Here is a 23,655-nt window from a genome sequence, read left to right on the forward strand (position 1 = left end):
GATGAGAGGGATTTAATACAATGCGATGTTTTTATATGGTGTGTTATTTTTATTTTCGTAAATACGTCCATGTGCTTCCTGATATGAGGCAGTTTCCAGCACCTGTCACAGGACAGCAATAGTACCTCAGTGGTAAAGTTTCCAACTGGCAATCAGAGCTTTTGGAAGGCGTGGGTTTGAATCTCATGGGTGACATGTATTTTTTATTTTTTAATGGCAAAAGCTGCTGTGTTCCTGTGTGCACTGAACCATCGCAAAATGTATTTTTCTTATTTTTTATTTATCATTTTCTTCACAGCACCTGCACGATGTGGCACTGTGTTCCCGCGTGCACGAATCGTCGCACCAGCATCGTGCACGCTTGCCTGTTGGCACGATGTTTCGTGAGGGCATAATTCGAACTGTTTCGCGCTGTTTCACCATATTTGATCATACTTCGCACTGTATGTGTGAAGAATAATGTGTCATGACCGTGTGTGTGTGTGTGTGTGTGTGTAAACAGTACATTCAACAAATTGTCAAAGTACCGTATTTAACAAACTAAATTTTATTGTACAAGGCACTGGTCAATAATGTGATTTTTTTTTGTACTATTATTACAAACTTACATATATTCTGCGAGCAATAATTTGGTGCTGAGTTTACTTACTGTCTTCTTTTGAACATCTTTGAAAGGTGGAGAAAAATTTTCCAGCGGCAAGCGATTACAATAAAATGTGTGATCTCCCTGTGTCCAATCAAGAGGAGTAATATAGTGCTATCTACCTTATAAACATAGGTCTGAGTCATCATCTTCATAACTGTTTGATGGAAACACTAACATGTAAAAAGAAATGTTTGGAAATAGTTGGCTGGCTCCAGTTAAGCTAAACAATGTGCCCACCAGAGTCTACAACTGCAGCATTAACTGTAAACTCAAATATAACCCATTTTACACACTTTATAAGACACTTTTATACCATCCCAAGGATGCATAATGTTATGTTAGAAAGTATTACATGAAACGCTATTTAACAAATTTCATTTGGATGTACATAACTGGTTGATGAGCGATAATTTATGAAGTGGAACCAGAACCTCAAAAACTTTAAGGTTCAGGAAAATGTGGTTTCATGTACAGATGTCCTCTCGCCAACCATGTATTTACTCTAAAGCAATTTGTAGTGAAAGGAATTTCTCATATGATGAAACGGGCAGCACGGTGGCTTAGTGGTTGGCACTGTTGCCTCATAGCAAGAAGGTTGTGAGTTTGATTCCCACCTGGGGCCTTACTGTGTGGAGTTTGCATGTTCTAACCGGGTTTGTGTGGGTTCCCTCCAGGTGCTCCGGCTTCCTCCCACATCCAAAGACATGCAGGTTAGGTGAATTGGAAACTTTAAATTGGCCGTAAATGTGTTTGCTTGTCTATATGAGGCCCTGCCATAAACTGGCATCCTGTCCAGGGTGTAACCCGCCTCACACCCCATGACTGCTGGGATAGGCTCCAGCCTCCACTGTGACCCTTAATTGGAGTAAGCAGTTGAAGATGAATGAGCGAGTGAGTGTGTTCGACTGAACAAAGCACTGTTTTCACTTGTGCAAAAGATCTGAGGACTCCGATTAGTACGGCGTTATAAAGATAGGAGTAACTAATCAAACTGCAGCTATCTATATTTTTCATTGCATCCTACCTTTGTTCTTGGTTGTAAAAGCTCGGATTACTCACAGGTGCTGGTTCAGTGCAGAGGTTGTAACCAGACTGAAGGAATACACCCATTTTTATGGAATCTGGTGAACTGAGGAAGCTTAGCAGGTAGTCAAATGTCTCTTTATTCCATTTTCTAAATGTAAGAAAAATAAAACATAAAGTTTTGTAGAGGACAATCAAAGGCAGCTGAATAAAATGCACTCACGTCTCCTGGATGTTGCCTTTGTCATGGAGATATGGCTGCCATAAGCCAGCAGCTCCATCACTTGTGGTCAGTGGTGTGAAACGATCTGCAAACACCTCGATGGTCAGTGGCGTGACAGTGGAGTGATACTGTTCATATATGCTTTGAGCTGTGGACAGGCCGATAACTCCAGCTCCAATTACTGCCACTCGCATGTCTGAATTAACATAAGACAAAATAAGACACATTACAATTTCTCTTATCACTCTTATCCAGAAGATGAATCATATCATTCCTTTTCCAGACTAAGTGCTTCAAACAACCAGGACGATTGGCAAGTTCATGGGCTTCATACAACCAGTAGGGGGTCGCAACTAGTCACATCAATAAATTGCCTGAAATGTGAACAATGTGTTGCATAAATTGACAGTGTAGCTACTTTCAAAACAGGTAGACAATGATGCACATTACATAAAGTCCAATTTATGCAACTTTGTATCTACAGCTCCGTAGCCACGCAGAGCCCTCTGCGTCGTTGCGAAACCCCTCCGAGCCCCTCTCCATACCCTGATGTGCACCTCCCAAGAATTGTAACTACACGTCGAGCCAACAGAGACTGCACTTAGACTGTACGTGGCTGGTCTGCTAACTACATCATTTCCGTAATCTCACTTTTCTGGTTTCACAATCAATGACTTTCATGGGATAGTGAGCCAGTCTTCATGTAAAATGTTGCAGCCCCCACTGTTCTGTCGGTGAATTGTACTGCAACGCTCAACATCCCCTATGGAGAACTGCAAAAGGTTCACGACCACATCAAAGTGACTGCACTGCCTCAGCATTACGGAGTAGTAGATGCATAAAAAGGTCTTAAGAGATACATCCTAACATCGTCATAAATATGAAAGATACCCAACATGGCTACTCAAATCTTGGTCACAGCTTTGTTTTCATAAAACTGGTACCACCTCCCCAAATTTTGATAAAACAGACCCATGCCAGAATTTTGGTACTACTACTAAAAAAGAAAAAATAATAAATGTATTGATACAGGACTTTAAAAAAACAAATCAAACACTGAGTTCACTTGGAATGCAGCAATAGTTTTCATGTTGAGGAAAAGGAATTTCTCTCATACAAATCAATTGTTAATGGTCAGTACAGCACTTAGCTAATAATGTTTTAATATGACTAAAGATGTTTAAAAATTCACTTTTCCTTTACCACATAATGTGGTATAGCTTTCAATATGAATGGAGCATTTTTAAATTTTGACCCCTGTGCAATTCTTCATTGACCCCTACCTGGCTGTCATGTTGGATTTTCAAGTGGCCAGCACTTTTTTCTCAAACACTGATTTATGTAGAACATTCATGCCAAATCTGATGCTTGCATAACCATGTGAACAATTCTGGCCAAAACTCATACTTATCTGCTCCACTATTTAGTGTGGTTATTGTTCTGCAACCATTGTTTGGCTGAACAAAGTACTAATTTCAGTTAGGTGAAACATTTGTGGTGTTATAAAGATATGAGTTATAATGATATAAACATATAAAGATATGCGTAACCATCATCAAAGTGCCACTATCTATAGTTTTCATTGGATCCTACCTTTGCTCTTGGTTGTAAAAGCTCAGATTACTCATGGGTGCTGGTTTGGTTCAGAGTACCCATTTTTTATGGAGTCTGGTGAACTGAGGAAGCTTAGCAGATAGTCAGACATCTGCAAACACCTCAATGGTCAAATGAGTGACCGTGTTCATATATTCACTGAGCTGTGGACAGGCTGATAACTGAACACCTCAAACAAGAAGGGTGACTAAATTTCATAAACTTCATACAGGCAGTGGGGAGCAGGAAACTGTCGCATCAAAATTTCACACTGTCAGGAGTAGAGCTTTGGAAGAAACACCTCCCAAAGACAATGATAGTGCACCTCTACTATCATTAAGTCTGTTCTCACCTCTCCATTACCACCATGTATGCCAGTGCCACTGCCAACAATAGGTGCGAATTATAGAACATCATTCATTCTGCTGAATGGGTGTTTGGCTGCAACCTACCATCCCTTCAGGACCTGCCCATGTCAAGTAAGATCATGGCTGACCCCTCTTACCCTGTGGCAAAAGTTTAAAGTTATAGAGGGAATCACAGATCTTGGCAGTGGCGCTTTTCTCTTTGGATTCCACTGGTCTACAATTTTTTAGAAGTCGTCTGCTTCAGAAATAAAATGTGCTGTTTATTATTGCCTTTGGCATGCAGAAATCAAATTTGACAATAAAATAGCTGACTGGCTACTGTTTCCAAGATATTAAAGTTTTACATTTTATGGCTACATATGTTATGTGCCGACGCGGGTTGAGGAGCGGACCTGCGTCTGACTGAACCCAGCGCTAAATAACCAGAAAGCGGTTCCAAAAACAAAATTTTATTTTCCCCTCTTGTGCAATACTCGGTGTACAACATAAAAGTGCGTTTGTCTGGTGGAGTGAAGGACGGCGCGCTCTCCAGCGCCCAAAGGGATCGAAGCCTGGCGCTTCTGGACTCACATTCACCGCCAAACACCCCCCAGGTGGACACGACAAACTGACTCTGTGAAGGATAGAAGAGGTGAGGTAAGTCAACAGCTACAACTAATATCCTTCAAAGGCACACACTATCAGCAACACATTCAGGTCTGAATTTAAGCTTTATGTAAATGAGCAGCTTCTCACAACAGGTGGAGGATCATCAGTCCGCACGCCATGGCCGTGAGAAGCGAGCTGCACAATTCTCATCACTGTTCAAATATACTGCGTAACAAAATACCGAATTACTGTTAACACTTATTCAGACAATCATCACCTCTGATGTGTGCTGACAGCATGTGTCCCTCACCCGTCCTCCTTCACAGGCACGATGTGTCAAACCCAGGCGTGGTCCTCAGCGTCTCACAAACGAACGTCACAAGGTCGGGTTCCCGGCAATTCTGCTTGAATCACTCATGGCTTAAATGCAGAACGCCATCTCATTATCTGCTTCAGCTGAAAGTCTTTAAGGTTGCACGTGAGCATCATCCACAGGTGCTGCAAATCATGCGGATGAGGGTGAAGGACTCTTCTGCCAGCACCTTCTCCACAGACAAAAACCAGTTTGCATACCACCTGGAGAGCAAAGAAAAGAAAACAACCAAAATGTCCAGCCAAACCCCCCAACACACAACAACATAATTATTACCAGTTGATAGTATAGTTTTCATGATAAATCATGATCATGGGTCTTTTCATATTTCTCTGATTGTTTATATAATAATATTTCACCTGTTCTCTTTTTGTAACACTTTAAAAATGAGCAAAAGGGTTATATATTAACCCTTAGTAGCACAGTAGTAACATATCTTAAAAATTAGAACCAATCAATAATTTCAAACATGATTTTCAGTAGCCCAAAATTAGTAAAGTTTGACTATTTTTATTTCAAAACCATTTTGGCTGTAGACCAGTGTTTAGAGATACATGATATGAGCTTATGGAGTTATGCGTAACTAAACAGAAGTGATTCCAATATCTCCGCAGGAAAATTAAGGTCAAAGTCTTTGGGGTCCTTGTCAGGGACACAGAGAAAATCTAGGCTACTGCATATAATGACGTCATATGAAATGCTGTGCAGCAGTGCAACATTCATGATTTTTTTTGTATTGTTTGCAACATTTTACACCAGTTTTAGAATATTTTACACTACAACAGACAGCAAATGTGAACACTAACATTCTGTATGTTGAAACGGCATAGTACAGCAAACTGTTCAAAATATATCATCGGTGCCTTGGAAAGAATTTAACACCTTGTCATTTTCCCTGTGTTTTTTCTTTAGTACCAATAAATTTTTCTACGAAAACAGATTTCATCTTTTCAAATTTGCATTTTACTGTTTCTTCAACCTTCTACAAACAATATTATTGACTTCATATTAACAACCTGCTATTTTTTGTTAAAGAAGCATCTTTTAAAAGGAAAGCACTGTTTTTAAAAATGCTGTTATTACATTCGCCAAGGACGTAATAAAATCGTTGATGTTTATTTATTTATTTGTCTGTCTGTTAGTAGGATTGCATCTAAACTACTGCACAGATTTTGACAAAAGTTTCACCACAGATACATATTAGACCATTGAAGACGCCATTAAATTTTTGGAGTTGATCCGGATCCAGATTCTGGATGAAGTTTCACTTCATAAAGGGTTTGAAGGATTACTGTTAGCAGGATTACATCAAAACTACTGCACGGATTTTGATGAAATTTTCAACACAGATACATACATGGAAGACTCCATTCAATTTTGGAAGTGATCTGGACCCAGATCCAGATTCTGGATCAATTTATACGAGGTCTGTTAGAAAAGTAACCAACCTTTTTATTTTTTTCAAAAACTATATGGATTTGAATCACGTGTGATTGCATCAGCCAAGCTTGAACCTTCGTGCGCATGCGTGAGTTTTTTCACGCCTGTCGGTTGCGTCATTCGCCTGTGAGCAGGCTTTGTGTGAGCACTGGTCCACCCCTCTCGTCATTTTTTATTGCGAATAAATGTCTGAACGATTTGGAGCTTTGCTGCCTCAATTTTTTTCCAGAAACCGTGAGAGACCTCCAGGTGGACACCGTTCGGAAAATTAATATGGCTTTCAGGGACGATTTTGTGGGGATTACGCAGATTAAGGAGTGTTACTGCCACTTTCAGGACGGCCCACAGTGTCTGAGAGCGCGGCGCGCTCCGAGCGCTGATCAACAGGCTCACACCCCGCTGAAACAACCAGATCATTTCCGACGTGAAGGCTTTGTTGATCCGGGACGTCGTCTGACTTTCACAAAAAGGCAGGAGACATGGACATCAGCACTTTTTCAGCACATTCCACTGTTACAGGAGTTTTTTTCATGGAAAGAAAAGCGGAGGATTGAGCCACCGTGCCGTTCATGGCGCGGGAGAAAAACCACCTCCGTGTTGGTCTCACAGGACGGCTTTCAGGTGGCTTTCAGACGGCTTCTGGTTGCTTTTCAGTCGCGTGATTATCCGAGAAATTGAGCATGAGCTGGACATGCCCCAATATGTCCTGTGAGGCTTCATCACGGCGTTGCTTTGCACCATGCGGCTCCACCGTGACGCGCAGAACTCCTCCGCACGTCTGTCTCAATGTGCCGAAAAAGTGCTGAAGTCCACGTCTTCCGCAATTCCTGTGCTAGTCAGATGACATACCGGATCAAGACAGCGTCCAGTTTAGAAATGAACGGCACATTCCACTGTTATAGGAGTTTTTTTCATGGAAAGAAAAGCGGAGGAGTGCGCTCGAAGTGCACGAAGGTTCAAGCTTGGCTGATGCAATCACACGTGATTCAAATCCATATGGTTTTTGAAAAAAATTAAAAGGTTGGATACTTTTCTAACAGACCTTGTATACCTTAAATTTGAAAACTATGAATGGCTAAATGAGTGACCTGTTCACTTGCTGAAGATTAAAAGCAAAGTTAACCCCAAAACAAATAGGAATTGAAAACTGCTACGGCGGAAGCCAAACTACTGTTGGCTGATATTTTTCAGATTTCAGATTTCAGGCCATTGCCGACTGCAAAGAATTTGTGCCCAAGAATTAAAATGACAATTTGACACTCATCATTTGTTCAGTTACATTTAGTCCTGTAAGAATGGGGCCAGATACACAAAGTGACTAATCTCCAACACTGTTCACCTCAAATATACAACTTATACTGACTTTGTCAAATAACAAATACAGAAGTCTCAGCCAGGACACTTTGACCCTGCTGACTGAGAAGAAGCATGCAGTCAGTGAAAGCCAAAAGAAAGCCATCTTTCTCACCGAGACATTCCTGAGGGCCCCTTCACACATAACATGATTGAAGCCGACTAGCACACGAAGGAGGAATTGCATGCCATTTGTGAAAAATCGGAGCTACCTCTAATGCCTCGTACACAGTTATTCACGCACACCAGCGGCTGAAAGACAGAGTGCCCTGTGAGAGCCCATTCTATCCCTCTTACAGCAGATGTCGACCAAATTCCAGGTGAAACACATGAACATCCAACACCACTCACTTGACACTTGGAAAATGTGTGGCCATTTGTGCTGTCAGCACAAAAATAGGCTGCTCCATGTGAAACGGGCCGTCAGATCACGCAGCAGGCAATCTGAATGTCATGTATGTCCAACAGAACAAGTGCGCCGCAGGACTATGACAATATGACAAGCCAACAGTGCCACAAATACACCACTTTCAGTCACGTATCACCAAAAATACACCGTAACAAATGCTGTTTTGTCAGGTATTATGGCGCTTTTTTAAAAACAAATAATTTATCTCTGTTGATTTTACCCATTTTACGCTGTTGTTATAATACAGTGACTGTAGTGCAGTGGTAAAATTTCCATCTGGTAATCAGAGCTTTTGTAAATTGCACGTTCGAATCCCGTGAGTGGCATTTCTTTTTTTATTCAACCAGAGTTATTTAACCGCAGGGTTCTGTATTGCGTCCCCTTTCATGTATTATTTATATCAACCCAGTGATATTCATTAATTATACAGATGGTTTTTATTTTATTTTTCTCCACATCAGCGACGCAATGTGGTGCAACATGTCCCAGCTGCTCGCATTGTGTTTGTGGACGTGCACAATGGTTCATGGTTACCCATTTTGTGTTTGATTTGCAGATTTTCTTCCATGTTTCTGCATATTTCATGTTATGTGTGAAGAGGCCCTGAATGTGTTGCATGCTATGAAATAGTTTCACTCAACAAATGAACCAGGGAGAATTTAATGAAAGTACAGAAGAAAGAAAAGTTTTCTTCCAGAAGGACCTAACTACTGTGAACAACAGCTTTAGCTAATGGATGGAAATGGGAAGGTCTTCACTCTGAAATGAGATGGCAGCAGCAAAGAAACTCATTGAGAAACGGAATGTTTCAAAGGACCACAGTTCTTGCAAAGAGCTGATCATGAAGAAGGATATGGTCACTAAGAGAAGGGAGCTGAATAGAGCCCGAGAAAGACCTGGAAGCTCTGAGGGATGAGATGAATGACAAACAGCATCATTGAAGGAAATGAAGTCATCTGAATGCTATGAAAAACCTGCCACATAAAAAAGGAAACTTTTCAGAAAGAGCCATCCTCCAAAGAGTACAATGTTTAGGGCCCCTTCACACATTTTGGTCGAATTGCACATTAAGTGCGCACGAAGCAGGAATCATATGCAAACCGTGTCATTTTGTAGCTGCTTCTAATGCCTTGTACACCTGTCGCTACGACTATTTGCGCACACCCAGCTGAAAGACAGAGTGTGCACTATGCGAGCCCATCGAACCCTCTTGCGGCAGGTGTCGGCCAGATTCCAAGTGACAGGCATGAACATCTAACACTGCTCGCATGGCAATAGAAAATGTGTGGCCAGTTGCACTCTTGGCACAACAGACTGCAGACAACCATTGTTGTGTTGGCAGTGAAATTTGCTAAGTGCCCCACGAGTGCATTAAGGCCCGGCATTATTTTCTTTATATATAGATGATTTGCCTTCAGTATGTGACAATGTGAGCATACAAATGTACGTGGATGATACAGTAGTGTACACACACGGAACAAATATGACTGAGGTTGTGAACAAACTAACTATAGCCATGGGAAGAGTTTCTACCTGGCTTCAGGAATCCTGTCTAACATTAAACTTGGAAAAAACAGCAGCCATGTATTTCACTATCAAGAATAAACAACAGTATATCCAATATTATTATCAATGATCAAATTATAAAAAATGTAACTGAGTTCAAATATTTAGGGCTTACATTAGATTCAACTCTCAGTTTTAAGAAGCATATAAAAAAGATCTCAACACTTTGAAATTTAATTTAGTTACTTTTAAAAGCATAGGAAATACTTTAACAACAGAGGCTGCAAAATGCTTTCTAAATGCAATGATAATACCTCATTTTACTTACTGTATAACAAGTTGGGCTCAAGCAAATCTAACAACGTTAAGACCTTTGGAGTCCCTGTATAAAAGGGCTCTTAAAATCCTTGATCAAAAAGTATTCAATATCACCATTGTCATATTTTGAGCAAATATGCTATGCTCAGCTTTGAAAATTTTATCTTTTTCCATGAGGTTCAAATGGTATACAAAATAGTTTATAATCAAGCTCCGCCACCTCTCAAGAACTTCATTCACCTGTCCTCTGATACAACAAGGGTAACAAGAGCAACCACTCGGAGGCAGTGTACCATTCCCAAATGTAAGACTGCATTTGCACAATCGACATTTTCTTACAGAGCCACAAAGAAGTTGAATATATTATCAGAAGAAATAAAAACACAACCAGACTTTAAGACATTTTCTGTAAAGGTAAAATCATGGCTTCTTCAAAACCAAAGATGTAGGCACTAAATATAGCATGCTAAAGGTAACACTGAACATGTGTAATATATGATTCTATATAGAAATTGAGAGATGAACTGTATGAAGGGTGAATATCTTTTACAAGTGTTTTGATACTGTACAGTAATTGAGAGGTTTAGATGAATTTATGAATGTCTTGACAATTTTGATGTTTTGATGCTACATGTTATGAGTGACAGGGATGAATTATGAATGGTTGTTTTAAACGTTTTGATATGGCACAGTATTTTAGAAATAAATGATGTAAGAATTAATTTAATATAATATTTTATGAATTTAGTATTATATTTTGTAGGTTTGTTTGTGATGTATTTATAGCCCTATGTGTATCACCCGACCCTCAAGGACTACAGATGGAAATTAGCTGTTGCAGCCAACAATCTGGTACAACATCTCTGCTTGATGAGCATAATGTAATTGTATGCTGTCCTTGTACAAATAAATGGAAATGAATGAATGAGTGTGGCTTTGGTGTGTGTGCTAAAAACTAACAGAAGGTGTAGCTATGACAGAAGCAGCTGTGGAGATCTGTCATTTTGGACATCCCAGCTGGACAGTACTGTGTTTGGACGGACATGGACTAACAACTGACCACTATGATGCGCATGTATCTGTTTGCTGTCATCAAGTGGACATAAAAAAAACTCACTGTGGCGAGAGTAAGCGAGCGCACTCGTCACCCACATGAGCTCTGTTCCACATGACGTAGTGTCCTGTGGTGCGCTATCCACAAGACATGCATGTCGGCAGGACACGTGCGGCTGACTGGAAACGCATCAGATGTGGACATGAATGAGATGAGTGAACTGCTTCTCATTCATGTCATTTCATGACTGTTTGTCAGTGACCATGGGTCATCTACAGAGGAACAGATGGATCATACTTGTATTGTCCGCTTGATAAAAGGGATTTAATACAATGTTTGTACGAGGTCTATTAGAAATATCCGACCTTATTTTTTTTCAAAAACCATATGGATTTGAATCACGTGTGATTACATCAGACATGCTTGAACCCTCGTGGGCATGCGAGAGTTTTTTCACGCCTGTCGGTTACGTCATTCGCCTGTGGGCAGTCTTTGAGTGAGGAGTCGTCCACCCGCTCGTCGATTTTTTTCATTGTTTAGGAATGGCTCAGAGACTGTTGCTTTGTTTGATAAAAATTTTTTCAAAACTGTAAGGCACAACTGAGTGGACACCATTCAATAAATTCAGCTGGTTTTCGGTAAATATTTTAACGGCTGATGAGAGATTTTGGTCTGGTAGTGTCGCTTTAAGGATGGTCCACGGCGCCTGACGGCGATCTGCGCTTCGAGGCGGCAGCGTCTCGCCGTTTCAAGTTGAAAACTTTCACATTTCAGGCTCTGTTGACGCAGTAAGTCGTCAGAGAACAGAGAACTTTCAGAAGAAGTCGGCATGAGGAGTTTATTCGGACATTCCATTGTTAATGGTCATTTTGTAATGAAAGAACGTGCGGGCAGAGTCGCATGTCGGGCTGGACCCGACCGTGGGGGGTCGCGGCAGGAAAAACACCTCCGTTGGAAATCTTAACGGGCAAGTTGGAACATGCCCAAGCTGTTAAACAATTCTCAGTTACTCACTTGTTGAAAGCCATTAAAAGCCGCCTGAATTCTACAAATGGTTTTCAACACGGAGGTGTTTTTTCTGTTGCGGCGCACACAGATTTGCCGAGTCGTCACGGAAACGACTTGGCGAATTTGCGCGTACGTCTTTCATTAAAAAAATGTCCTTAAACAGTGGAATGTCCGCATAAATTCCTCATGCCGGCCTCTTCTGAATCTTCTCTGTTTTCTCACGATGTCCTGGGTGAATTAAGCCTTAAATTAGGATGTTTTCAGCTCAAACAGGCCGACGACAGCGCCTGGAAGCGCTGCAGGACGTCCCGCTCCGTGGGAAGTCCTTACACCGACAGAAACACCCCATAATCTCTCATCAGCCGTTAAACTTTTCACAGAAAACCAGCTTAATTTCTCGAATAGTGTCCACTCGGATATTCCTCACAAGTCCAGAAAAAATTTTGATAAAGCAACGCGCGCCGTCTCGAGCAGCGTGTGAAACAAAGGAATTCAGCCGAGAGAGCGGGACCACATCTCACTCAAGGCCTGCCCACAGGGAAATGACATCACCGACACGCGTGAAAAAACTCACGCATGCGCACGAGGGTTCAAGCATGATTGGTGTAATCGCATGTCATTCAAATCCATATAGTTAAAAAAATAAATAAAAGGGTCGGTTTATTATCTAAGAGACCTCGTATATGGTGCGTTTTTTTTAAATACATCCATGTGCTTCCTGATGTTAGGCAGTTTTCAGCACCTTGACAATGGTAGCTCACTTGGTAAAGTGTCAGGCTGGCAATCAGTAAAGTGCAGGTATGAATCTTGTGCATGGTATGTTCTGTTTTCTTTCCTTTTTTTTTCTTCTCCCCCACATAAGCGGTGCGATGTGGTCCAACAGGTACAGCTGGTTTTTTTTTACTTCTTCCACATAAGTGGCACGATGTGCTGCACCTGGCACTCTGTTCTTGAAAGACACCAGCGCGTGCACAAATTCTCGCACTGGGATCGTGCACGCCTGCCTGTCGGCACACTGTTTCGTGGTGTGCTAATTTCGAACTGTTTTGCGCTGTTTCGCCATAATTGACCAACTTTGCACTATTTGTGACTATATTATTACAGAATACATATTCTACCTAAATCACATGTCAAATACTGCTGAGTGAAGGCCTCTTAGCCAAGCCACACAGGAAACATCTTACCTTGAGACTAGGCTCCAGTTTGCAAGCATCTTCCCAGATTTTCTTGTGGTCGGTGGAACTGTTCACTTCACTCCAGTTTCCTATTTGGAACAATCCACCCACAGTCACAAGACGACTCCTGTAAATACAAGAAATGACACCATATTGGCTGAATGTAAGACGGCCCTGATTATAAGCATCAGCCGGGGAGGACTTCACTCTGATACGGGAACAGGAGGGCAAAGGCTCCAGGAGAATTAAATAATGGTAAATAATTGTGATTTATTGTGTTATTTGTGAATGTTTTGTGGTTCTTGTGGTGAACTTGATAAAGTTAGTCAGTATACAAGTGATTGTGGTGTTGAAATGCAGTTAAGCAATATGTGGCACAACAAATGTAAATTGTACCTCACAGCTTGACTTTCACCTTTTATCTGTTGTGTTGTGTTATATGCAACTCCAAACAAGAACCTGTACATACACTCAAAGTTGGGACATTATGTAAAATGCAAAAAACAAAACAAAACAAAACAAACAACAAAAAAACCTTGCAGTGATTAAGTTTGAGTTCTGTTTCATTACTGAGAGTATTCTGTTTATCTTTCAGATTCCCCCATTTGTTCTGGGACAGCACAGCAGATCCAATTTGGATTTGACACAACTCCAGTTTTACCTGGAGAAACAGATATTAGTGCAGCAGATAAAATATTTACAGAGGAATTCTTCAAATGGTGATGCAAGCACCAAACTTAGTACAAATACTCAGACATTTCTCTTTTGAAAAATGGACTGGCCAATGGAATTTTCAATAGGCGGCCAGGTTGGGGTGAACTGAAGAATTGAACATGGGTCAAAATTTAAAAATGTTCCAATTATATTGAAAACTAACCCAACTATACTAGCTTCACTATTAAAATCTACTCTGGGGTACTTGGAAGGAGGGTTCAACTGATAGTTAAACTTCAGATTGAAGAGGAAAAATACAGGTTCCATCCCGTCCGTGGAACAACCGACCAGGGGCTTCATGTACAAAGATTTGCATTGACTTTCTACTAAAAGTTGGCGTACGCCAAAACCCTGAATCAGACGTGAGCACAAATTATTCTGCAGGTTGGAGCCTTGTCATGAACCATTTTCTTCAACTTCCACCAAAGATTTTCAATTGGATTAAGATCCGTACTATTTGCAGGCCATGACATTGACCCTATGTGTCTTTTTGCAAGGAATGTTTTCACAGTTTTCGCTCTATGGCAAGATGCATTATCATCTTGAAAAATGATTTCATCATCCCCAAACATCCTTTCAATTGATGGGATAAGAAAAGTGTCCAAAATATCAACGTAAACTTGTGCATTTATTGATGATGTAATGACAGCCATCTCCCCAGTGCCTTTACCTGACATGCAGCCCCATATCATCAATGACTGTGGAAATTTACATGTTCTCTTCAGGCAGTCATCTTTATAAATCTCATTGGAACAGCACCAAACAAAAGTTCCAGCATCATCACCTTGCCCAATGCAGATTCGAGATTCATCACTTAATATGACTTTCATCCAGTCATCCACAGTCCACGATTGCTTTTCCTTAGCCCATTGTAACCTTGTTTTTTTCTGTTTAGGTGTTAATGATGGCTTTCGTTTAGCTTTTCTGTATGTAAATCTCATTTCCTTTAGGCGGTTTCTTACAGTTCGGTCACAGACGTTGACTCGTTCCTCCCATTCGTCCCTCATTTGTTTTGTTGTGCATTTTCGATTTTTGAGACATATTGCTTTAAGTTTTCCGTCTTGACGCTTTGATGTCTTCCTTGGTCTACCAGTATGTTTGCCTTTGTTTGTATTTGGTCCAGAGTTTAGACACAGCTGACTGTGAACAACCAACATCTTTTGCAACATTGCGTGATGATTTACCCTCTTTTGAGTTTAATAATCCTCTCCTTTGTTTCAATTGACATCTCTCTTGTTGGAGCCATGATTCATGTCAGTCCACTTGGTGCAACAGCTCTCCAAGGTGTGATCACTCCTTTTCAGATGCAGACTAACGAGCAGATCTGGTTTGATGCAGGTGTTAGTTTTGGGGATGAAAATTTACAGGGTGATTCCATAATTTTTCCTCAGAATTGAGTGAGTCCATATTTTTTTCCCTCTGCTTGGTCTAAAAAAGTAACCGTTACTGACTGCCACAATTTTTTTTCCTGATTTCTTATAGTGTTTCTTAAAGCCAGAAAGTTGCCATTTGAAATGACTTTAGTTTTGTGTCATGTCTGTGATCTGCTTTTTTCTACAAAATTAAACAACTGAATGAACATCCTCCGAGGCCGGTGATTCCATAATTTTTGCCAGGGGTTGTAGCTGTAGAAATGTGCGTATGCCAGCTAGGATTTTTGTGTGATGCACCACACATTTCCATGATCCTTTCACTTTTGATACATCTGAATGTTGGCATGGAGATGGACGTATGCCACATTTTTGTACATAAGGACACTTTGTACATGATGCCCCCTCTTCACTCTCACAAAGATCATGGAGTAGGCCCATCCAGTCTACATGTGTTTTGTGGAATTTGAGAAGGCATATGATCAAGTACCCCAGGCAATGCTGTGGGAGGTACTGCAGGAGAATGTAGGTGGGGGGGGTCCATTCTCAGGGCAATCCAGTCTCTGTACTCAAAGCGAGGGCTGTGTTCGGGTCCTCTGCAGTAAGTCGGACCCATTTCTGGTGGAGGTTGGCCTTTTCACCAATCCTGTTTGTGATATTCATGGGCAGGATATTGAGGTGTAGTTGCAAGGGTAGAGGGTCTTCAGTTTGGTGGGCTGAGGGTCTCATCACTGCTTTTTGCAGATGATGTGGTCTTGTTAGCATCATCGGCCTGTGACCTGCAGCACTCATTGGGTCCGTTCGCAGGCAAATGTGAAGCAGCTGGGATGAAGATCAGCACCTCTAAATCTAAGGCCATGGTGATCAGCAGGAGACCGGTGAGCTGCCTAATCCAGGTAGGGAATGAGGTCTTGCTCCAAGTGTTCCAGTAGGTCAGTGTCTTGTTCATGAGTAAAGGGACAATGGCGCATGAGACTGGCTGGAGAAGTGCCACAGCAACGATATGCATTTGTTTTACTGTACTGTTGTGATGAAAAGGGAGTTGAGCTGAATGGCAAAGCTCTCGACCTACTGGTCAATCTTCATTCCGTGTCACCTATGGTCATGAGGGTTGGGTAATGACTGAAAGAACTAGATCGTGGTACAAGTGACCGAAATGGGTTTCCTCATGAGGGTGGCTGGGTCTTCCTTAGAGATAGGGTGCGAAGCTCAGTCATTCATGATTAGCTCGGAGTAGAGCAACTGCTCCTTCACATTGAGATGAGCCAACTGAGGTGGTTCAGGCATCTATTAAGGATGCCTCCTGGGCGCCTCCCTGGGGATGTGTTCCAGGCACGTCCATCTGGGAGGAGACCCCGGGGAAGACCCAGGACTATGTAGAGAGAATATCTCCACACTGGCCTGGGAATGCCTCAGGATCCCCCAGTCAGAGGTGGTAATTGTGGCCTGGGAAAGGGAAATTTGGGGTCCCCTGCTGGAGCTGTTGCTCCCTTGACCTGATCCTGGATAAGCGGTTCATGAGTGATATGAGTAAATTGTACATTTTAAGAATAACAGAAATAAAGAAGTTAAATTGAGTTTTCCTCCATGGCTCTCATTGTGGGGGGTGACAGCGAATCTGAACCTAAGCGAATTTGGGGAAGCTATGTTACACGCGCATTAAAAGATTTTTGTCGAATAAGGTCGAGCAGAACGTCTCTTACATTTCATTAAACTCCAACATCCCCAATCTTAAATCCTCACAGTGCAGAAGTGAGGATTTAAGTAAGGTCTGTGGGATTGAGAAACAATTCAAAAAGACTTTCAGTATGACTCCATGGTCAATGCCACACCCTCATTCTACCTCACTTTAGTTACCAAATGGTTTGTGTTCCCGCCTTGCTTATATCACATCCTGCTCTGTAAACTTGAAATTTGGGTAATCTCTGACATGCCTTCTGTCAATTCCCTTGTCTTAACCTGGTTTTTTGGACCACAATACATGGCTGCCCCTAGCACATTCCGCTCTGCATTTGTTGTTTGTATTTTGAACAATCTATGCAACTGTGAAGTGTCTACTGATTTGTACTGGACATGGCTAAAGATTTTACATGGATGGATAGACAGATGGTACTGCACAACACCACGAGAAATACTACAGGAAACAACTTGTGTTCTTGTGTGACTACTAGCACTACCCTGGAATGATGTACGGTGAGTTATAGACTCCTGCATCAAAATTGTGAGTAATAATCCAATGCTTCAGCCAGGGTGCCTCCACCTAAAATGCAGAGGCACAACAAAGGACAAAAATTATCCCTTGTTGTTACAGAAGCTAATCTGAACAGCAAACACATTTGAATAGTTCATTCTTACCTTCACTATCTGGCCCCTCCCAGGTTTGAGATCATGGTCAGGCTGCAGCTCTCCTGATCTCATTCCACTGCAGTTAATTATTACATCTGCCCCAGTTTCTGCAAGCTAAATGTACGGGGATAAGAAACGAGAGCCGATAAATGACAAAGGGTAACATTAAGTATATAAAGAAATCAACACTATCTAAAAATACAATATTGTGCAAAAGCTAATTCAATTTATTGTATTTATATAGTGCCAAATGACAACAATGTTGCCTCAAGATGCTTCACACGAGTAAGGTGTAACCCTACCAACCCCTCCAAGCAAGCATATAAGCGACAATGGTAAGGAAAAACTACCTCCGATGATACTGAGGACAAAGCCTCAAGCAGACCAGACTCAAAAGGGTGACCCACTGCTTAGCCCATTCTAACAGTTAAAAGGTTTTTCCAAAATTTTACCTTGCTGAAAAAACAGAACAGCATCAACAACAGTGCATTACTGAGGTGAGCACACAGTCATTGGCACCACAGGCAGGGTGCCGTGAGATCAGTCCAGCACTCTGGGGTGCAGGGCCAGCATCCATCCATTGCGTCGTCAGTTTCAGTTTAGTAAAAGCAATCTTCATGGAAGACTGCATTCCAAAAGCAGACTGTAGTGGCTCACAGAGGTCACCCTCAACAAGGTGGTCCACGAGCCGCTGTGCCAGCTTCAGCCAGGGCATCTCGTGGTCAGTCCAGCACCCTGGGGTGTGTAGCCATCATCCGCAGGAAATCTCACCAGTGTCTCGGACAGAGTGAAAAAGAGCAGAATCAGTGGGTCAGAAATAACTGCAGCTAAGGTATGCATTCACCAACAGTAAATCGACAAGGAAGTAGAAAGAATACTAAGCTGATCACTGGCAGCTAGCCCTGAGCTTCACTAACAGGCCCAGAATCTAGATGAAGTAAGGCCGAGACCTTTTCCATTTCCAAGGATAGGAAGCATAGTTTCATACTATGCCAGGATGTTAGCCATATGAGAGGAAGGATAGATACATCTTTAATCTGGACTTGAATGTCTGTGGAATCTGACGGTTTTATCTCCGCAAGGAGATTGTTCCACAAAACTGGAGCATGATAAGAGAAGACTCTGTGGCCTGCAGACTTTTTAATTAACCTTAGGGACACAAAGTAGCCCTGCACCCTAAGAACACAGAGCATGGGCCAGTATGTAGGGTGTAATTAGGTCAGCTAGGTAGGAAGGTGCTAGAATGTGTATAATTTAATAAATTAGTAACAGAACCTTAAAATCAGACCTCAGAGACAGGAAGCCAGTGAAGGGAGGCCACAATTGGTGTAATGTGGTCAAACTTTCTGCTTCTTGTCAAAATTCTGGCATCATCATTTTGAACCAATTGGAGACCCATGATGCTGGACTGCGGTAAATCAGAGAATACAACATTGCAGTATTCCAGTCTAGAAGAGACAAATGCATGGATCAGAGTCTCTGCATCAGGCATAGACAGGATGGGACAAATCTTCGCTATGTGACAAAGGTGGAAGAAAGTGGTCCTCATGATTTCTCTGATGTGTAGGTCAAAGGACAACATGACATCAAAATCACCCCAAGGTTCCTCACTTTGTCAGTGTGACATTATGACGCATGAGCCTAGGTTAAGCGTTAGCTGGTCAAACTGCTGTTGATGGCTCGCTGGACCAAGGACCATCATTTCAGTATGGAAATTACCAGCAGTTATTGGCATGTACAACTGAGTGTCATCAGCGTAACAATGAAAAGTAATCCCATAACACCGCAGTGTATGCCCAAGGGGTGCTATATAAAGGGAGAAAAGCAGTGGGCCTAAGAAGGACCCCTGTGGAATTATGTATTTCATGGCAACAATGTTAGATGTAACGCTATTTTATAGGACACAGTGGTTAAGTAGGACGTCAACAACGCAAGGACAGTCCCAGCAATCCCAAAATGATTCTCCAGCCTATCAAGTAGAATACGATGATCCACTGTATCAAACGCAGAGCTAAGGTCTAACAGAACTATCGTACTGTCCGAATCCACTGTGAGCAGAAGATTATTTACCACCTTAATAAAAGCTGTCTCCATGGAATGGTGTGTTCTAAATGCAGACTGCAGTGGCTCAAAGAGGATATTCTCAATAAGGTGGTCCATGAGCTGCTCTGAAACCACTTTTTCAAGTATTCTAGAACAAAATGATAGGTTTGATATCGGCCTAGAATTTTTCAGTAGACTAGGGTCAACATTAGATTTCTTAAGTAATGGTTTAATAACTGCAGATTTGAAACATTTAGGAACAGATCCCGAGGTTAGTGACAGAGTGGGCCACAGGTCCTTAAATTATTTTGTTGGTATGGGGTCAAAAAGACAGGCTGTGCTTTTAGCAGAAGTTACCTGTTTCATCAGCACACCCAGTGAAACAATATCAAATTCATTAAATGTATGTGATGTATCAGTAATGGCACCCACATCGATAACAGGGTGCAGTGGTGGGACTAAGGCATGCTGGGATATATTTTACCTAATGTCGTCTATTTTCTAAATAATCTAATAAATCTTGAGCTGTAAATGAAGAGTGACTTACAGGTGGTTGTCCTTGAATAAGTGTTGTCACTGTGTTGAACAGGAACTTTGAATTATGCTTGTTTTTGTTAATCAAATCAGAGTAGTAGGCCCACTTAGTAGCCAGTAGTGCATGGTTGTAGTCAGTGGTGGGCACAGTTCCAATAATCCGATAACAGATAATTATTGAAGATAATGTTTTCATTATCGGATTATCTTTTTAGATAACTTTAAAAACCATTATCGGACTAATTATCTTCTGATACATTTTTGTCCGATAACTTTTAGACTGATAACATAGTAAACAAAGATAGTCACAAACACTTTTAAAATATAAAATCAGTTGAGGGCCTACCTGTTAAAAGTTTTCTAACAGATGCATAGTTCTACCCTCTGCAAACAGAAGACAGCTATTTCTAGAAGAAACCACTGTATCCTCTGCAGACAAAAGAGAACTGCTCTCACAAAAAAAAAAAATCATTTCCTTTAACACCATACTGATACGCTGGCAATATCACCCAAGTCATCCAGAGGCATACATTTTTAAGTTATGGTTCAAATTTTAACCAAACTCATTTTGGACAAGTTATTTAAAATTACTGTCATGTCTGACGTTTTATGAAGTGAAAATGTCAGATATATGTTTTAGTTTTAAAGTACTGTGCTAATTTTAAGGTTTTAGTGAGCACATGCTGTGCCCAGCAGTGCATTATGGGTAGGAGAGTCTAATCTCAGTATGTTCACGACAGGACAAATGCATTTCAGACACTCTGTTCAGGCTCCACGGACAGCAGCATTAAACTCTAGTGCCTAAAACTCTTGTGAATATATTCTCTGGGTTTATAGACGTTATTGTATTTGCGTTTGTTAAATTCCACGCATCTTAAATGTAGCAGACACTGATTATCTGGGATTTTGTTTTGGCAAGTTTTTCAGGCCTCTACTGCCATCTACTGGCCAGCAGTGTTCATGGCAGTATTCGCCCTAAGTACTAAGCATCTGGGCACCAGTAGATGGCAGTGTTCTATTTATTTTGACCCCGGTTATATCAGATGGTTGTCAAATCAACTTTTTGGCTTTGCAAATGGCTTTTTTTTTGTACAAATTAAGTTTAAATACAAAACAAAACAACAACAACAACAAAAAAAACATTACAAAACAGCTCTGCAGTGTTTGCACAGGCACAGTGCGAGCGGTTGGACGCTTGTAGCCCCTCAGCAGCAGGATAACCTCACGACGGCCGACCAGAATAATATCAAACAGGTTTGATTTTCATTTGGCCATACGATCGGCGATCAGGAGGTGGTCGTGAGATGTTAAACGCAGCTTGTTACTCCATGTACACTACACGATATAGGACGCACGATTAACCTGAAACTCGGTCCAAAAAATTCTCACATGAATGAAAAATCATCTGAAAAAGGGCCAAAACCCGCACAGTGTAAAGCCAACATTTATGTGTCAAGACTATTGAGTGCACGTTTTACAACATCATCAAACGTGCACACGGCACTAATAAAACGTGCACATTCTCTCCACATGCAAAACATTTTGCAATGACACTTCCAGGGCTCTGTAAAAATGTCTGATTTTACAAATAAAAAGTGGAATATTTTACAAAAGCACATTTATCTGTAAACACCAATACACGACACATTAACGTGTTAGTTTACATAATGAATGACTGAACCAATCAGTGTTTAGCAGAGGCACTTTTACCCAGAATCCTTTGCAATCTGTCTGTGTTTGTTACAAAACCTCAGAATTAGTGCATTATTCAACATTAAAAGATATACGTTATATTTTAACTTTGTACAAATGACAGAATTGACATTAATGGAGTTATTCTATTGGTATTAATGTTATTTATAAATCAAAACCATAAGTCAGCATGACTTTATTTTCCAAGACCTCCGCCTGACCGGAGGATTGTGATTGATAGAGAGCTGGCTTTATGGCTACTCTAAGTGTACCTGTGTGCTGGAAGCTGAATAGTAAACAAGAGCTTCCAGCAGGGGACAAGATGTTCAAAGATAAAAGTGTGGCCTCATTGTTTGGGTTTGTTGTCACTTTTAATATTACTAGAAGCTACTGTGGTGTTAAAACTCAAATTCAGTTTATTAGTAGTTGCAAATATACTAGAGACAATATTGGAATTTATCGGTTATCTGTAACTTCATACATTTTGGGTGGTTTATTGTTTTATCTTTATCAAAGATAACTTTTCAGTTATCTGTTTATCTGTTATCGAATTTTTTTGGTTATCTGTGCCCACCACTGGTTGTAGTCCATAATAACATTGCACCAGGTGAAGCTAATTTAAAAATAAATAAATAATAATAAATAAAATCAACACCAACTTTACATCCAGTATGTATCAGTAAAAACTCTTACTAACTTCTTTGAAGGACCCGATTTTCCGGTGGTAAAACTTCACACCTCTTTCTTTCAACCTGTGAATAAAACAAAAGTTCACATTTCTGAACCCGTTCACTATGTAGAAAATTAGAAACATCTAAAACTAGAAGCACTCGGAGAGTGCAAACCTCTGCCAAGGCCATGGGGCCACTGATGCCATAACATCTACACGCCGTGGAATCATTTGAACCTACCTCGTAAAAAGTCTAACAATGAAGTTTGCTCATGTAGTAAAAAAGTTTCATCTGCTGTGACTGGATAGCATGATCCTTAGCGCTTGGCATCACAGTTTATTGCAACTTGCACCTTTCCCAGAAGCTATTGTCATCTGAGCACTGATATTGATATTGCATGTGCTTATAGACAAAAACAAACGAGACAAAATTCAATTATTCAACTAAACTGTAAATATATGAATTTTTAACATTATGAAACACTTCTCTAAATAAATAACAGCAAATTGCAAAATAGAACTATTTTTAAGTGTTGCATGTGCTACATAAGGCCATAGGGTCACTGACCCTAAAGAGATTCCCTCCTTGGCACAGTGATCTATTCAGCAATTCAGTGTTACAACCAAAACTATGATACATACACTTTCTTTCCTTTATATTGACATCCTGACCATGAAAACATACCACTAAGAACTTGGAATCACTTTTATGTCTTTATTAGTTCAAAAGTTATTGTATAAAAACGATTTTTCGGTAATGGCGGTTTTCTTCTGGATCTAGCTCCATAACATTTGAAGCTACATCAAGTCTGATGACACCTTACTGAATCAGTACAGATTCAGCTACAGTTTGGTGTTAGTTGTGCATCTCTAGCTTCATTTGTCACCTCACACTGACACATTTTCTATTTTCCCTATATTTTTGCATATTCTGGATCACCAGATCTGGAATCCGGATCCGATCATAACCAAACTTTGTTGTTTGATAGAACATTTGACTATGTTACACCCTAATTTTTTTCAAGCCTTTCTGCCTTGTTTTTGTGGAGTTAGAAACTAAAATGTCAAAATTCCCCCTATCCCGCAATAGTGATCCGGATCACCACTAAAATTAATCACTTGTTCCTCTTGTCATTTCCAACCACTCCACAAAATGTCATCAAAATCCGTTGAAAACGTTTTGAGTTATCCTGCTGACAAACAGACAGA

At 40.9% G+C, this 23,655-nt stretch overlaps 2 protein-coding genes across 2 annotated transcripts in view; both read right to left on the minus strand.

The window, feature by feature from the left end:
- The window catches only part of LOC117510523 (D-amino-acid oxidase-like), a 34,225-nt gene extending 20,101 nt beyond the window's left edge, over window positions 1–14,124 (minus strand). The window contains exons 1-4 of the mRNA XM_034170272.1: window positions 14,119–14,124; window positions 5,794–5,796; window positions 1,893–2,088; window positions 1,706–1,820 (exon numbers count right to left, since the gene is read on the minus strand). Coding sequence (XP_034026163.1) covers window positions 1,706–1,820; window positions 1,893–2,086 — 309 coding nt within the window. The 5' untranslated portion in view covers window positions 2,087–2,088; window positions 5,794–5,796; window positions 14,119–14,124. The remainder of the gene's footprint in view (window positions 1–1,705; window positions 1,821–1,892; window positions 2,089–5,793; window positions 5,797–14,118) is intronic.
- Window positions 13,033–23,655, minus strand: part of LOC117509956 (D-amino-acid oxidase-like) — a 52,146-nt gene continuing 41,523 nt past the window's right edge. Inside the window, exons 5-8 of the mRNA XM_034169564.1 lie at window positions 22,474–22,590; window positions 17,517–17,621; window positions 17,339–17,421; window positions 13,033–13,204 (exon numbers count right to left, since the gene is read on the minus strand). Coding sequence (XP_034025455.1) covers window positions 13,033–13,204; window positions 17,339–17,421; window positions 17,517–17,621; window positions 22,474–22,590 — 477 coding nt within the window. The remainder of the gene's footprint in view (window positions 13,205–17,338; window positions 17,422–17,516; window positions 17,622–22,473; window positions 22,591–23,655) is intronic.

The sequence above is a fragment of the Thalassophryne amazonica genome, chromosome 5 (genome assembly GCF_902500255.1).
Source record: "Thalassophryne amazonica chromosome 5, fThaAma1.1, whole genome shotgun sequence".
NCBI lineage: Eukaryota > Metazoa > Chordata > Actinopteri > Batrachoidiformes > Batrachoididae > Thalassophryne > Thalassophryne amazonica.